Here is a 14923-nt window from a genome sequence, read left to right on the forward strand (position 1 = left end):
TGAGGGGGGGCTGGGGGTGGGAGGGTAATGTTGTCTCATCAGAGGTCCCACAATGAACGTTGGCACTGAGTTGGAATCCATTATGGAAAACTGGTTCAATGAACATAAAGACCGAGAACAAAAGACTTATGTACTATATTAGTGGGTTGTTTGTAAAGTCCATGTTCGGTTAAAATAAGTCTCTCTAACTAGCTTTTTAGTAAGGGAGCATAAACTGGTGGGAAAGCACACAGAAGGGAAAAAGGAGGAAGCAGCTGTAGTCGCCGGTCATCCGTTGTCCCACTTCACAGGGTCTGGACAAGTTTTCTTCAGCTTGTCTTTAAATCTCTACTCCTGTCTTCCTCGTGGTGGCTTTCTGAAAGTTTAATGAATGCGTATTTATAAAGCATTTCCAGATGAAAGACAAAAAGGCCCACAACTGTTAAAACCTAAACAAATATAGCATCCCAGTGCTACAGTTTCTAAAGCAGCCAATGAAATGAAAGGGAGGGAAGTATGTGAAAAAGTCTTTTTCTGAGGGATTCCGAGACGCTTTTGGCTTAACCATAGGCTTCTGTCAGTTATGTTTTTCTGTGCTGGTCAAAGGCGTTTTTCAGAGCTTGCAGAGGGAAACTCAGTTACTGTGGTCAGACCAGTGGGTTCAGGTTTTGTTTCCAACATGCTGCATTTGGAAGAAAGAGGAAGAGAAACGGCTCATGATGTATTGTTTGGAAACTATAATTTACTGTAATCAGACAGCTCCCATGAAATGTGAGAAGTCTGCATCAATAAGTCCATTTCTCTTTTGTGTTCTAGGCTTTCCATTCATAAATCAAGTTCGGAAGAAGGCTCTGTAGGTCAGTATATTTCATTTTATTTGATACTTATATTGAATTCTTAAACAGGTTTTCAGTTTCGCTTGTGCTAGGATGTGAAGAGCTGAGTAAACAGAATGCTAGCAGAAGTCAGCAGCATTTCTGTGCATGGGGAGGGAGCTTTAAATGTGAGATGCCAGGGGTCTCGGTGATCTCAGAGGCAGCTCAGCCAGCACTGCCATGTGATAAATGCACAGCTTTTGACTTGTTATATTGAATTTCAAATTCCTTAATGTTTGATCACTGCTAGCCTATCCATTTGTATTCTGAAAGTTACCACCACCAGTGAATAACTGTGTTTGTGCATGTCGTGCCAGAGGCTCGTCTTTTGTTTCTGAAATATTTTGCATTCTTAAATATGTATTTGTTTTCTGTTGTCTTTCACTTTTTTTTTTAACTTACCATAATTAGTTCAAATTGGTATCCAAACTCATTAGTGAAATTGGTAAAATTCTGGATAGGGTGTTGGTTTTTTTTAGCGTTATTTTATTCACTGGAGAGTTGAAGAAAAATTAGAGCAGAGGGGTTGTTTCTTTTTAAAATTTTTTCTAGGATCATTTCCACACAGTGCAAAATTAAGCTGTTTTTCAAAGAGTCAATAAGCCCAACTCTGGGGCTTCTAAGGCAAGATCCAAAATACCATAGTCACGTGCTGAAACTCAGTGGCACAGAACAAACTGCATTCACTTGAATTTTTGAAAAACAGAGGGATGAAGTAGATCCAAATCGGTAGCATTTGTGCCAGATCAGGCACAGTATGTTCTCTTGCAGATGGCATAAACTTGGTAGCATGTGTCCTGGTTAATTCAACAGAGCACAATTATATGCCTTTTTTTGATCCAGATCCTGTTACTTTTCTAGAATAAATAATTTACTTCTGGGTCATCAAGCAGTATGCAGATCTGATTTTAATGGACATGTAGTCCCAGCCTTGCACAATCAAGGCATACAGTGAGCAAGAGTCAGATGTAGCTGAAGGTCTCCTGAAATTTCTCATGCCAAGTAGCAGAATGTATGTGTGTGTGTATTTATATACACAACGTGTTTATTTTCTATATAGATATGCACACATATATCAGAGAATTCCTTATCTGACTTGTAGCTTTTGCTGCGTAATCGTGGTTCAGCTAGAGAGAATAAAACAATGAAATACTTCAAAAACACTTCCAAACTTGACATTAACAGCTCAACAGATATCAAAATGAATGTAAAATATTTTCTGTTTATAGTTCAAAATATGTAAGTTATTGGCTTATCTCGGTCGTCTATAGCATTGGCAATTATAAAAGAATGTGCATTTCTCTGAATTAGCTACATCAGCATAGTTCTAGTACAGACTAACTCAAGAAACAAAGAAAATTTGGGATTTTTTAATCTCATTTTTGTCTTAGAAAATATAACTTGATAGCTTCTGTAGTGTTTACTAACTAATGTTTCCTTTTGAAATTCTTCTTCCCTTTCCCTTCTTTCCCCCTCCCTCATTTTCTCTTAGGGAAAGCAGACTGGAAAAAGAAAAATAAGTTTTTTTGGCAGAATTTCCGAAAGAACCAGAAAGGACTAATGAGGCAGACTTCCAAAGGTAAATGTTTTTAAAGGGCTTTTGAACTTATCCATATAAAATATAAGGATCCAACCTTACAAAAGAGTAAAACTCATTTGCAGCAGTGTGGTAGTTACAGATCTGTGGATCTGGAAGTATCGCTGACTTGGTCCATTGTGTCAGGGCTCACAGAAGGATGAGTTGCATTCTGTGAGACCACAACTCCAAGTTGCTAGGACACCTTCAGTCCTTGTTGTCAGTGATGGCACATGCACAAAATGATGTGATTAACAGATACTTATAAATAACATATAAAAATGAATGATGCTTTTTCTTCTGATCCTGACTTGATGAGATAAATTTTTACCTGTTTTAATTAGAAAGGTGTTTCTCCTTTCTTTGGCATTTGGTTATGTAGACCTGTTTGCGTTAGGCTTTAATCCAGCCTCTCATTGCAGGAAAAGACACTACAAGGAGTAGTGGAAATGCATCTGGTGAATAGTGAAAATTTAAGGATTGATTCCACTTAAACTGTCAGGTCTCCTTCTCTAATTCTTCAAAAAATGCAGCCGTGCATTGCTTTAAATATTTTGCTTCACAAAGAAAATTTCTTTTTTTTCCCATGTGTATCTGTTAGATCCTTCTGTTGCAAACAGATGCCTCCCTGCATCACCGTGACTGTGTTCAGATGGGTTGTGAAAAAATTTAGGAACCTGCTTATGAGGTTGAAAAGGGGCTCATTTATATTGTCAGTTAAGTGTGGGTCCTCGTTGGCTCTCAAGTTTTAACTCTCCACGCTGACGTTCCAAGCTCATGTCAGAAGAGGTCCTGGAGCTGGGAGGCCAAATACATCCAGCAGTGTGTGCCAGCTCATGGCTCTACAGCAGAGAGCTAAGAGGGCCCAGCACACTTTTCCTGGAACGGCTTCCCATCCACTCAGCTGACCGAAGTATTCCTCAGGGCTGAGTTCAGGACTTTCCTGGCATTAGCACTTTCTCTTGATTCTCGTCTTTAGGGTCAATAACTATATCAGTCACATTTTATTTCTCCTTCTCCTTCTACTGTCTTGATTTCAGTGTCAGTACACTTGTTTTTTCTAGCCCTAATTTACTTCATATCATTGCTTAGTTACTTCCAAATCATTCAGTCCTGTCAAATCATACTGAGATTGGTCTGGGGAGGGTCTATTCTGGCCAGCCAGATCTATGCGGTGACCACATCTCAGAGTCCAGCTAAAATCCAACAATTCCAGTACATACCACTCTGTGTGTGACCTCTTTCACGCGGTTGTTTTATCGGTGCATTTCTCTGCAGGAGAGGATGTCGGGTACGTGGCCAGTGAGATCACGATGAGTGATGAGGAACGGATCCAGCTAATGATGATGGTCAAAGAGAAGATGATCACTATTGAGGAAGCACTTGCTAGGGTATGATAAGTACACACTTCAGTTTTCCTGGGAAACATGTTTTATGGTGTAGGATATACCAATTCAAAGTTTTCAGTTGCTCACAAAACAGAGAAGAAAGGGGGAAAAACTGCCTGTTTGTTACTTAGCACTAGGTAGTATAAATTAGATAGGAATTGCATTGTTCATGGGAAAACATAGCTTAGCTTACCCAAAAATAGATGCTTAATATATGACAAATGAATTGAGTCCTAAAAGTAAACATACTCAGCCATTTTTGGTGTTTGACATTAAAATCAGAACAGATGTAATTTTTGACAGGTTAGTGACTGACACAAGTGTTTCTTTACAAAATCTGAATTTTGATGAGCCACAGGAAAAACAACTGTTTTCTCAGAAGCCAAAAGGCCAATGATAAAGTTTGTATGCCACTCGTCATTTTGTTCCCTTGAGCAAAATAACGTGGTAGAGCACAGGATATTCTGTATGGGTACCTGAGATTCAGAAAACATGAGCTCAATCGTGACTATAGGCTATCATAGAATATAAGGTTACATTATTGTCTGAAGAAAATACTGCTTTACTGGGAATCATAACATGAAAAAAATGCAAAAATTTAAAATCACCAGGGGGGTAATATTGGGATCTCTGCTGTTAAAAAAAAATTGTGGGAGAGAATTCTACCTGATCTTTAATATTCACTATATATACCAGTATTGTTTCCCTCTAGTGGTCTGAGCTATTAGCAGCAACTCTTTTTTTTTTTTCTCTCTTTTTTTTAATCATCAGTTCTTGATGATCCTCTCAACAATTTGACTCTGGTAGGGTTGGTTGTAAATATTTAGACTTTTATTGGAAAGTGGAAAAAATGTTCTTTAGTTGTAAAATTATAAAAATCGGTTCCTAGTCCTCACTGCAGATCATTTTCTTTATCAAGAAAATTGGTAGAATATTGTGAGTCTGTCCAGTATAAACTGTGCCTCTGATGGGGATGGGTAATTTATATTTTGCCAATGATAATTCATCAAAATTCGGTATTCACAGATCACCTTCTTTAAAAAATAAATCTCATCATTAAAACTGCTGATTGCAGTTTTTATGAGTTTATTTTTATTTTATGAGTTTATTTTATTGAGTTTATTTTTAAATGAGTTTATTTTAAACAAGTGAGACAGACAATGCGAAAGGTCTGATTCTCCCCATTCCACAGTGATACTGGGGAAAAAAGAATGAAAAGACATTAACTCTTGCTATTTTAAAGACTGATAGCTCCTTCTCACTGGAAAATGTGTTCTCTGTCTTTTCAAATTTCAGCTGAAGGAGTATGAAGCCCAGCACAGGCAATCAAGTACTGTAGATACTACAGACTGGCCTGATGGTTCTTACTCAACATTTGATGGGTCTTCCAATTGTAATGTAAGTACCTGTCCTTTTGATATAGCTTCCCAGTGTCATTTAATATTTAAAGTCTTTCATTGTGGTGCAGCAGTATCCTGATTTACTTGGTGATTTATAATAGCAAATCTATCATTTGACCTCATGATGATATGTTCTGTCTACAGCAAATCTTTAATAGAGATTTTAAATCTTTGGGTTCTGTTATTGTATTACATAGTTTTTGTTTTTTAACGCACAGAAAGAGGTGTAGGGTTTTTTTGTTTTATATATATATACATATATTTAGAATTGTTTCACGTTACATCTCAGTTACTATGAATCATCAGAGTTTCTCAGGTCTTCCCAGCTGTTGATGCATCCTAGCTGAGGGTCTGGCTAAGTCCTAGCTGCCTGCTGCTTTCAGTTTTAACTCTGTATTTTCTAACTCTCAGCGCAGAGTTTGCAGCTTTTGTGAGACCCATAAGTAGTAAGGCAGCTTTCTTCCCTTATTTTTACTTCTGAGTTTTGTAGCTTCTCTTGTTTTTATGGGCATCAGTCTTTGTGTCATGCCATACTGAATTAATTAATTTTTCGTTCCAAATATCTTCATTTCCACAGAGTAGTTTATTCCACTTGATTTCTCTAATTGAAAGTTCACTGATAAATCTTACAGAAGAACACATTTGGCTGTCAAATCCAAACTCTTAGTAACCCATATAATTGAATCATAGACTTCTGAGCCCATTGATTGATTTATTTATTTTATTGTCAATGGAATTTCCTGCTAACTGCAGCAGACGGTTAGCTTCTCCTCCCTAAATGAAAAGAGGAATGCTATGTCATTTTATGAGATGTTTAAAATATTTTGTGGTGGAGAAGGATTTTCTTGTTTGTATTCAAAAAAAAATGCCCATCTTCAGTTAGGTGGGAACAGAGAGGAACAGATGTTGCCTTCTACTCTGTTCAGCTATATCAGAAATGTGCAAAGAATATAGAAGGAAGAATCCTTGCTCTTCTGCATTGGTTCTTTAGCCAAGGGAAAGTGTCTTGATCTTTTCCTCATTAGTGTTTATAGCCTGGACAGTCCCCCCTTAAGGCCTTTGACTAAAATACTTAAAGCAGAAAAGCCACAAAACTCTCATTTACTTTAGTAAAATCTCAGAGGTCTACTGAGTTTTACTCTTAAATATTCTGATAATGGTTTATGCTTGTGTTGAAGTTACCGAAAGCTGTATATACCTCTGAGGACTAAATATGACTCAGTATTTGCTCCCGAATGGAATGACTTGGCACATCTTCTCTAAAATTATTTTCATAAGCTGTCTTTACTCTTCCAGCCAAGAGCTTTCTTGCATCTCTCTGTTGTTCTGGTGGGATTTGAACCATCTTCCTGCTAACATCAATGAGGGAATCCGTATTCTATTGTTCTAAATACCTCTCCAGATTTTTGCCCTTGTTGCTATTTTTTATCCTCGTTACATTTAACAGAAGCTGTGAAACTGCATGTCTTCAAGTGAAGAGCAGATCATGTGCAGAAACAAAAGTTCTTGTTAGAACAAATGTCAGCTTGGCTTCTTTCTGGACCAAAAAGCAACTAGGGTTAACTGGGGTGAAAGACTCTGAGCTGTAACTGCCGTGCAAGAGGGAGGAAAACAAGTAGTGTAAAGTGTCAGATATGTCTAGAGATAGCGCATGTGTTCACCCAGACTGTTTTGCCAAAGGACATCTCTATTAATCTAAAATGACCAGCTTGTGAGAGGCACAGAGATGATTCTGTGTCCAAGCACTTCCTTTGCTAAATCGGTTGACTTTCAGTGCCATTTGTGTGATTTGTACTCTGCAGACTTGGAAACTCAGAACTGCCACACTCATTTTATAGAGTCCAAGGAGCAAAGATGTTTTTCCATATATTAGAAACATTCTGTTAGATAGCCCACTGCCTTCTAGCCCCAGAAAGTAATTTAAAATATGAGTCACTGAAATTGAAGTTTCTGGTTTGAATTAAAACTCCTTGGGCAATGACTCTTCTGATTCTGTTGGCATTTTTTCTGATTTCTGTTTTTTTCAGTCTTGTGGCCAAATTGTTACTAGGCAATTTCTAATGGAACACTGTGATCATACTTGATCATTTTGTGAACATTTCGTACACACAAATGATAAAAGTGAATTGTAGGATACTTGCAGATTGAGGAAATTCAGGAAAATCGTAATTTTAATTCACTTGTTATACATTTGTTTAATAACTTTGGGGATTTAAGAGAGATCAAAACACTAGTATAGTTTGTTTTTTTTTTTCCATTTCTTGTTTTCTTGTTTTATTTTCCCAGGCAAAGAGACCTGCTGGTAGTTAGGAGGACTTGGGAGGATGGGTCATTATGTTTTTACAGAGAATCTTGGTCTAGTTTTGCCTGATAACAAGATTTCAGGACCAAAAAAAAAAAAAAAAAAAAAAAAACTAAGCATTCAGAGAATCTAAAAATGTAGGCAGAACATCTGGAGATCTGTAAGTGCTCCATACTTTCAAGTCAGGTCTGCCTAAAACATAAGAACATCCACCAATGAGATAACCTCTAAAGGGCAAATACCATTAGCTGTTGTTTTTCTTTTGTTAAAAAAATAAATAGGAAACTCACACTTTTTTTTTAGCTTGTGTAACTGTCATGTGTTTATGACTAACATCCTTGGTGTTGCTGCTAAACTCATTTCAAAGATTTAAAGATTCTTTTTCCCAGCTCCTCTTCTTTTAAATTACTGTGCCAGGGAATGGAAACTTGCATTTCGTACCCTTTTAAAATTAAATCCAAGAGATAAACAACAAAGGGTTGAAGGGTCATCTCCTCAGTATCCAAAGGGAGGCAGCCCGATGTAATTTCTGTGTTGTTACTTGTATGTCCTGTTTGCTTGCTGTTAAGAAACAAACAAACAAACAAAAGCCTTCCCAAGCCAGTAGGTGACTTGGTTCTCTGCCACTTTAGAGCAGTTGGTGGGTTTAAACCTCACTGTGAACCTTTGTTTCACAACAAAGTTATGTGTATTATTTATTTCATAATGTGGAAATGCAGTTGAAATTGTTTTTCTTCTTAGTGAGATGTATAAAGCTGAAATACCTCACCATTTTTTACAAATTGATTTGTGAATATTGATTTTTCATCTCTGTTGAAATGAAGGCTGCTCACTGTAGCTCTAGACAAGCTTTCATTGCCTTTTGCCAAGTGTTGGGTTGTAAAACAGGTGCAGATTACAAATGAATCCCTTTCTGGGTTTTAGATAAGGACCTATTTGTCCTCAGGATTCAGAAAGTCCAGGGAAAGAGGATTTCAAAATTACCACATTCTTTCCCATTACTGAGGTGCCTTTTATGCTTCTTAAAGACAGGAGCTCATTTGATAACTTTAGGGGGCTGAAATTCTCTGTCCATCTTAAAAAGAAGCCTGGAAGGGCAGCTCCATCCCCAGAGCTCTGCTTGAAGGACCAATATTAGGAGAAACCCATATAAATCTTGTTCTGTGCCCTCTGCTGAAAGACTGCTAATTGGTACCGGTTGTCATATTTGATGCAGGAGTTGGGGAAAGGAGAGGAAAAGGAGGGAGATTGTGACAGAAGTGTGTGTATCATGCGCACGCTGTCACAGAAACAAACCACTAATTAACTTCACCGACAGCTTCTGTAGATGCAAGTTCAATGAAGTTGTAATTATCCCTGGACTGAGCTGTTTTGTTGGTCTCGTTGGGCTTGTGCGCTGCAGTTTTGATCATCACATAATGGTCGGCCACGCGGAGCTCATTAGCGCAGGCACCCAGGTAGCGACACATGCCTTCATTTGAGGAGAGCTGCCCCGAGCCCCCCTCCCCGCTACGTACCACCTTATCAGCCTCATTAGAGAGGCCTTACAATTTATGAGCCTGGAGAACAAAAAACACATCTCCCTCTGACAGAATGGCTGGGTGAGGAGAGAGCAGCAGTGCCTTCACCTGCTTTCTGGAAGCTTCTTCGGCCAGGTCTGCCAGCACGGCACCTTTACGGGTAGGAAACTTGCCCTCTGCTTGTTCTCCCTGAAGCAGTTCTGCAAAACTGGAGGCGAGCAGTGCAGATCTTCATCTACCATGAGGCCATAGCTCTGGAAAGCTTCCAGTCCCGTTTTTGCTCTTTTCCATCTGCTATTGATCTGTCTCATAGCAGAAGGCAGCAAATTGAGTCCACACAGAGACAGGCCTAGTTAGGCCGAAATATCCTTTTGTTGTTCCTGGGTTTTGTATTATATTTCCTGAGGGCTTCTTCATTTGTCCAGCCATTAAATGGGGCTAAAAGCTGAATAAGCATTCGGTATTGGTTCTGTATCTACTACCATTGTGAAAAGCAAAATAACGGGCGAGAAAGGTGTTTGGGTCCTATTCATTTGAGTGGGTGACGTGTTGTAGCTGTTGAATCAGGATTGTATTACCCGTGCACCTGCTCCCTTTTTGGCATAAAGCTAACTCCGATAAAAGACCAAGTCTGATAGTTATCTCTGACTCACAACAGTTACTACTATGTTGTTAAGTGCAAGACTAAGAAGAAAAGAAATAATTACAATATAACTTTCATAGCACCAATTGCCTCCGAGCAAATCTAAGTGTAGCTACAGCAAATCCATATTATTCAGGGTTATACTGTATTTCAGTGATTCAGATTGCTGAAGCTTTCTAAATACTTCAGTTTTAAAATTGATTTTTGTTCTTATTACTGATGGATTTTTGAAGTGGTTAACCATTTGTTAATGTTGTCATTGCTAATTACATAGGGCTGTATGTTACAGGAAAAAAAAGCCCTTTTTAACTTGTTAGAGCTAAGGTAGAAGTCAGTGAATATTCAGAACTGGTGTTAGATGTGAAGGGAGACTAGGGTAGGATGAGATTTTGTAATTTAAATAGTAGTGTTTAAACTGAAACAACATGAATACTTTGAGCATTTTGAAAGCTATGCACTTTCAGGCCTGGATTTGCTGTTACCAGAGGATCTACCAGTTTTTGTAACTTTTCTTTTTTTCCTTGAAAGGCTTAGGAGTGGCACAGGATGTTCCCAAGTTTCAGTTCTTGGAGATCTTGTTGCTGCCTCCAGGCCCTGTGTGCTCTTTGAAGTAGCAGAGGGGAGCTGATACTCAGTATGGCTGTGAATGAATGCAGAGCATTCAGCTTTGCTCTGAAGAGTCTAGTGACCCAATTTGTGTGAAGATCTCCTGAAAGGCACTAATGCCCCTCATTGTGTTGGATAGTATATTTATTATTCGTTTCCAAGTTTCTGTAATATTCCCAGCACTTATTAATAGTAACGATGAAGAAAGAGCCAATAATAAGACAGCATCAAAATGCAGAATTCCCAGGCTGTATGTACGTCTAGCTGGGGATCTGTCTGGGGTGGCACTGTCTGTCCTTGTTCTCCAGTGATCTTAGTCAGCGGAGGTGTCCAGCACCTCGTACTGGAATCTAGTAGCAGAAGAATAACTGCATTTTTATTACGAACTTCCCCCTCATCTCTGTCCATGCTTAACAGCAGGGTTTCCCATGCGTGTAGTAACACAAGAGCATTCGTGAGAGAAACACAAATTGCCATTACAGTTTCCAGGGCACTACACAAAGTTTGAAGTTAGATCAGTGCTGTACAGAGTGGGAAATCATGGATGTGTTTATATGTTGCTTTGAAGAACACTGTAAGGTGTTGGCTGGGTTGTTTTGGTTTTCTTTTAACCTATTTTGTCTGATTTTTTCCAGAATGTTTTAGAATTTGGAGAATAAATAAATTTATTTAGGATTAAAACTATATCGCTTCAATAAGTACTACTTACCATGGAAGACCTGCCCAAGTTGTCCTCATGTACCGTTTAGCTACGTGTGTGTCTCTTTAGCTGGTGGGACCAAATATTGCCACCACAAGGTTGTACACAGAAATTGACAATGGTATAGGCCAAGTACACCTCCTGTTCACTGCCAGTAGGAGTTGCTCCTGCATATGTGAAGACTGGATGTAATTAGTCTGTAGGAAGGTCTCTTTGAAAAATCTTCCTGCTATCATGACAGAGAAGAGAGAGCTTGCGGTGATGCACAGGTGGTGGCTGTGATTAACCACTTCTGTTTTGACTGCATTCAAACAATCCCCATTGACTAACTTCACCACAAAATGTGTGGCCACATATTTCAGGAAGGTGGAAGGTGGGAAGGCAAATTAGTTGAATATTCATTCTAACACCTTATTTTGTCTTGTATACCTTTCGGCCTTTGGGCAGCTGCCTAATTTCTCTGCATATTACCTAGAGGGTGTGAGACCATGAGTTACAGCTTTTTCCTGTGACCATTCTCACTGCATGCATCAGCCAGCAGGAGATGCTGTAATCCATAATGTGGTTTCCCTGCCCCCATCTTTTCAGAGACCGAGCCTATTAAATTGGAACAAAGCCCTGCTCAGTTCAAGAACTAAGAATCTCAAAAGCCATGTGTTTCACTGCCCTATTTGGCAGACCCAGGCTGAATAATCTTTACTTGTGGTACAATAGAAGATTTTAATTGTGCTCCTGTCGTTTACCACTTGCCCCTTTCCCCCTACACTGCTGGTGTTTACTTCTCGCACATAGGACAGTAGCATTAATAGTTTGATTGTTCAAAAATACGATAAGAATATGATTTAACTTACCACACCCTTTGCTAAAGGGCTATCATTGTTTTCTTGTTGTTGTTGTTTTCCCTAAACAATCTCTGATTTGAATTTCACTGTATTTCATATATTGCCTTTCCACCGCTGGTTTTCTGAAATGCTCGGAAGTTGGTTTCCAGGTCCAGTGGTGTACTCCATTCATCAATAACAGTCTACACCAAAGAGTAGGGATTCTCCTCATGCCCTCTTAGCCTTGCCAAAACACGCGATGAAGTAGAGACTCTCTCTCCCGTGTGTAGAAAAGTCTGCAGGAGAATTGGAAAGGAATGCTGTATGGTAACAGATACAAAGTGATGTAACGCAGAGCTTCATTCTGCCATATACCTATGACGGGTGGTACGTGAGCGCAGTTGTGATGTCATTAAAATTAATTATTCTAATCAGCAAGAGAAACAGTTCACCGTGAAGAAATGTATCTGGCTTGCAGATGCAAACGTCAGCAATGTGCTTCTCAAAATTATTTAACTAAAACCTGGAAACAGTTAACATCTAGGAATTTGCCTAAGCAGCTATTCTAGTATCAAGACAGACCTCCAGGGGGAATTAAATTATTGTGCTCTCGTTACTTATGACAAATATTTCCCACTAATTTCAGCAAGCAGTGTCGTCACCAGCTAATGTGTAATATGTCTTTCACCAAAGTAGTCGTTAGACTCTCCTTTGATTTCCTTGTAAGTAACCACAGGCCAAACCCAGACATGGGACGGCTTTTTTCTTCAGTTTACCTGGGGGGCTGACACTACTGCTACATGTTTTAGACTCACGGAGTCTTTGCAATTCATGCTCTTGCAGTTAATTTTGTGAAGTGGCAAAAAAACTTTATGACCATGTGCAATTTTCTCTAAAATTTTGGAGGCCCTTTTTTGTAACCTCAGAATATGATAAGAATTATCACATCTGAATTTCACACACTTTTCTATAAACAGCCTCTCTAAGGATTAGAGGTTTGTGAAAATTTCTTAGTGAAACCCAAAACCTTCAAAACTCAAGTTGCAAGCCCAAAACTAGATCAGTTTCACTCCCGGCCATGAACTTTAAGGGAATCTGGGATACGTTTCAAGGAAGTCGCTGTCATGTTTCACTTGATGTGGGCTGGTATGTTATTGAAATTGGAGAACACCAGCTGGTTTTATCCGAAGCTTAGAATTTTCCATGGGGCTTTACATCAGAGTTTTGGGGCTGAAGTAATTCAAGGGTAAAATCCCAGCTACAACATGCCAGTAAATCTAGTTTACATGACTGTTAGGGAATAGAAAAGCTGTAAAATTGGTAATACAAAGATGGAGAAAATTGAAGAAAGATACGTGGCCAGGTGGCTATTTAAAATCAGCCCGTCATCAAAGGAAGTAGATACTTAGTCCTGCTATGATTTCATCGTGTGACTGATCTGGAGTGAACCCAGATTAACTGTCCATTAAAGGTATTGTTCTGAGTAAGGGGAAATCGTATATTCTTGGCTTAAAGAGGGTGCTGTTGTATTCCTTCACTACTGCTTCCCACCACTGGATAGCATTGCTCCTAATTAGCAGAGGTTTTGCTCCATTTTCTTGTGCTTTGGAAAGAATTGCCCAAATTCTGGATTTGTCTCAAGGTCCAGGATTAGGTACGGTTGACTGTAATTTACTTGAGCATCTCAGAGCCTGTTTCTTAGGAAGGGAGGTTTGAGCCCAGCCTAGGAGGAGAAGTTGGAAGTCATGCTACAGTGTTTCATAAAGCCACAATGTGGCCAATTCTAGACCAGGCTGAGATTGCTGAACTAAACATCATTGCCAGTTGTTAGTGATGTTCTTTTTTTTTTATAGCACTGCAAACCAAGAAAAAAAAAAAAGTAAGTTTGCTAATTTAAAGAACATTAAAGTAGGTTTATTTTTGTGTCAAATTAGCCCTTTATAAAGGGAAATTATCAGGGGGGCTTTTGTCAGAAGAATTTAAAAGTGAAAATTAAAAGCGCCTGGTAAAGGGCTTAAGTTATATTTCCTATAGACACAGCCTCTGCTCTAGCGGTTGCGTTTGAGGGTCAGTCTTCGTCCTGGCTTTGCACAGATTCTCTGTATTTTTTTCTTTAACTGAAATTCCATAGACAGTAATTAAGGAACTGGAGGCCAGCAAGAGGTCAGCAAGCCTTCGTCAGTGAAAACAGGGATTGTTTGCCATGTACAACACTCCCTTTTTTCCTTGTGGTGAATAGAAGATTTGCTTAGAGCTGATGACTTATGCCTTTCTTGCAAGTTATGCAGCTAGCGAGTAACTGGGGGAATCAATCAGTGAGCAGAAAACAGCTAATTGAGTCCAGCATCACGCTTTTTTTCTTCTTTACATATTCAGCGCTGAAATCAGAGCCAGTTTGGTGTCTGATAATGTAACTCCAGAGAAGAGGCATTTTGTGCACGGGATTCTGAGCGAATGCAATACTTCAGAAGAAGGGTCTAATCCTAAATTTCAGGGTAACGAAGCTGACAGCAGCTGAGCACTCGGGGGGAATTACTCGAAACTGAGCTTTAGGCCTATAAATGCCGAAGCTGGTAAGTCGCTGAGCATGTAGCGTGATGTGGAGAGGATGTGCCTCCTGTTTCAGAGAGGGAGAAAGAGAAAAGGCTTTTGTGGTTATTCTTAGGCACAGCACAGCATGTATAGCTTTTCTTAGTTTTTCTCTTCCTTTCCTTGGGCTTTTAAGTTCTTTTCTGTTCTATTTTCCTGTCTCTGACTTTGTCCAGGCATCTTTAATACAAAAAAAAAAGTTAGAACGGTTGTTTTTTTTGGCGAATGCAAAGCCTGTTTGAGAGAGAGAGAAAGAAGAAAGGACACGTGTAGCCACGTCTCCTAAAAGGAGCAGCAAAATGTCTTTGCATTTGCAGTGAGCTTGTAGTTCTGAAGTGAGCTGGCAAGGGGTAGATGATGTGATATGCCACAGATCTGCATGTGTATTTGTGCCCCTCTTTGCTGGATAAGAATTGTCTGATAGCCAGAAATAATTGAAGTTTAGGCGTAAGCAGATATTAAGAGATTCTCCAGTTCCTTAGATGGGGGATTTCCTAGAGATTTCAGTTTGGGGCTGTACGATT

At 39.1% G+C, this 14923-nt stretch overlaps 1 protein-coding gene across 15 annotated transcripts in view; it reads left to right on the top strand.

Annotated features, from left to right (window-relative positions):
- SASH1 (SAM and SH3 domain containing 1) overlaps positions 1 to 14923 on the top strand; it is a gene marked incomplete at its 5' end in the record, with an annotated part of 518822 nt that overhangs the window by 465688 nt on the left and 38211 nt on the right. For 13 of the 15 annotated variants that reach the window (XM_080584011.1, XM_080584020.1, XM_080584021.1 and 10 more), the window contains 4 exons: positions 796 to 836; positions 2347 to 2433; positions 3709 to 3821; positions 5115 to 5216. In XM_080584011.1, the coding sequence (XP_080440137.1) occupies positions 796 to 836; positions 2347 to 2433; positions 3709 to 3821; positions 5115 to 5216 (343 nt within the window). Of the gene's footprint in view, positions 1 to 795; positions 837 to 2346; positions 2434 to 3708; positions 3822 to 5114; positions 5217 to 5322; positions 14384 to 14923 lie in introns of those variants that run through there. The other 2 variants (XM_080584019.1, XM_080584017.1) reach the window with 2 other exon arrangements.

This window comes from Anser brachyrhynchus (genome assembly GCF_964034855.1).
Source record: "Anser brachyrhynchus genome assembly, chromosome: 3".
NCBI classification, from domain to species: domain Eukaryota; kingdom Metazoa; phylum Chordata; class Aves; order Anseriformes; family Anatidae; genus Anser; species Anser brachyrhynchus.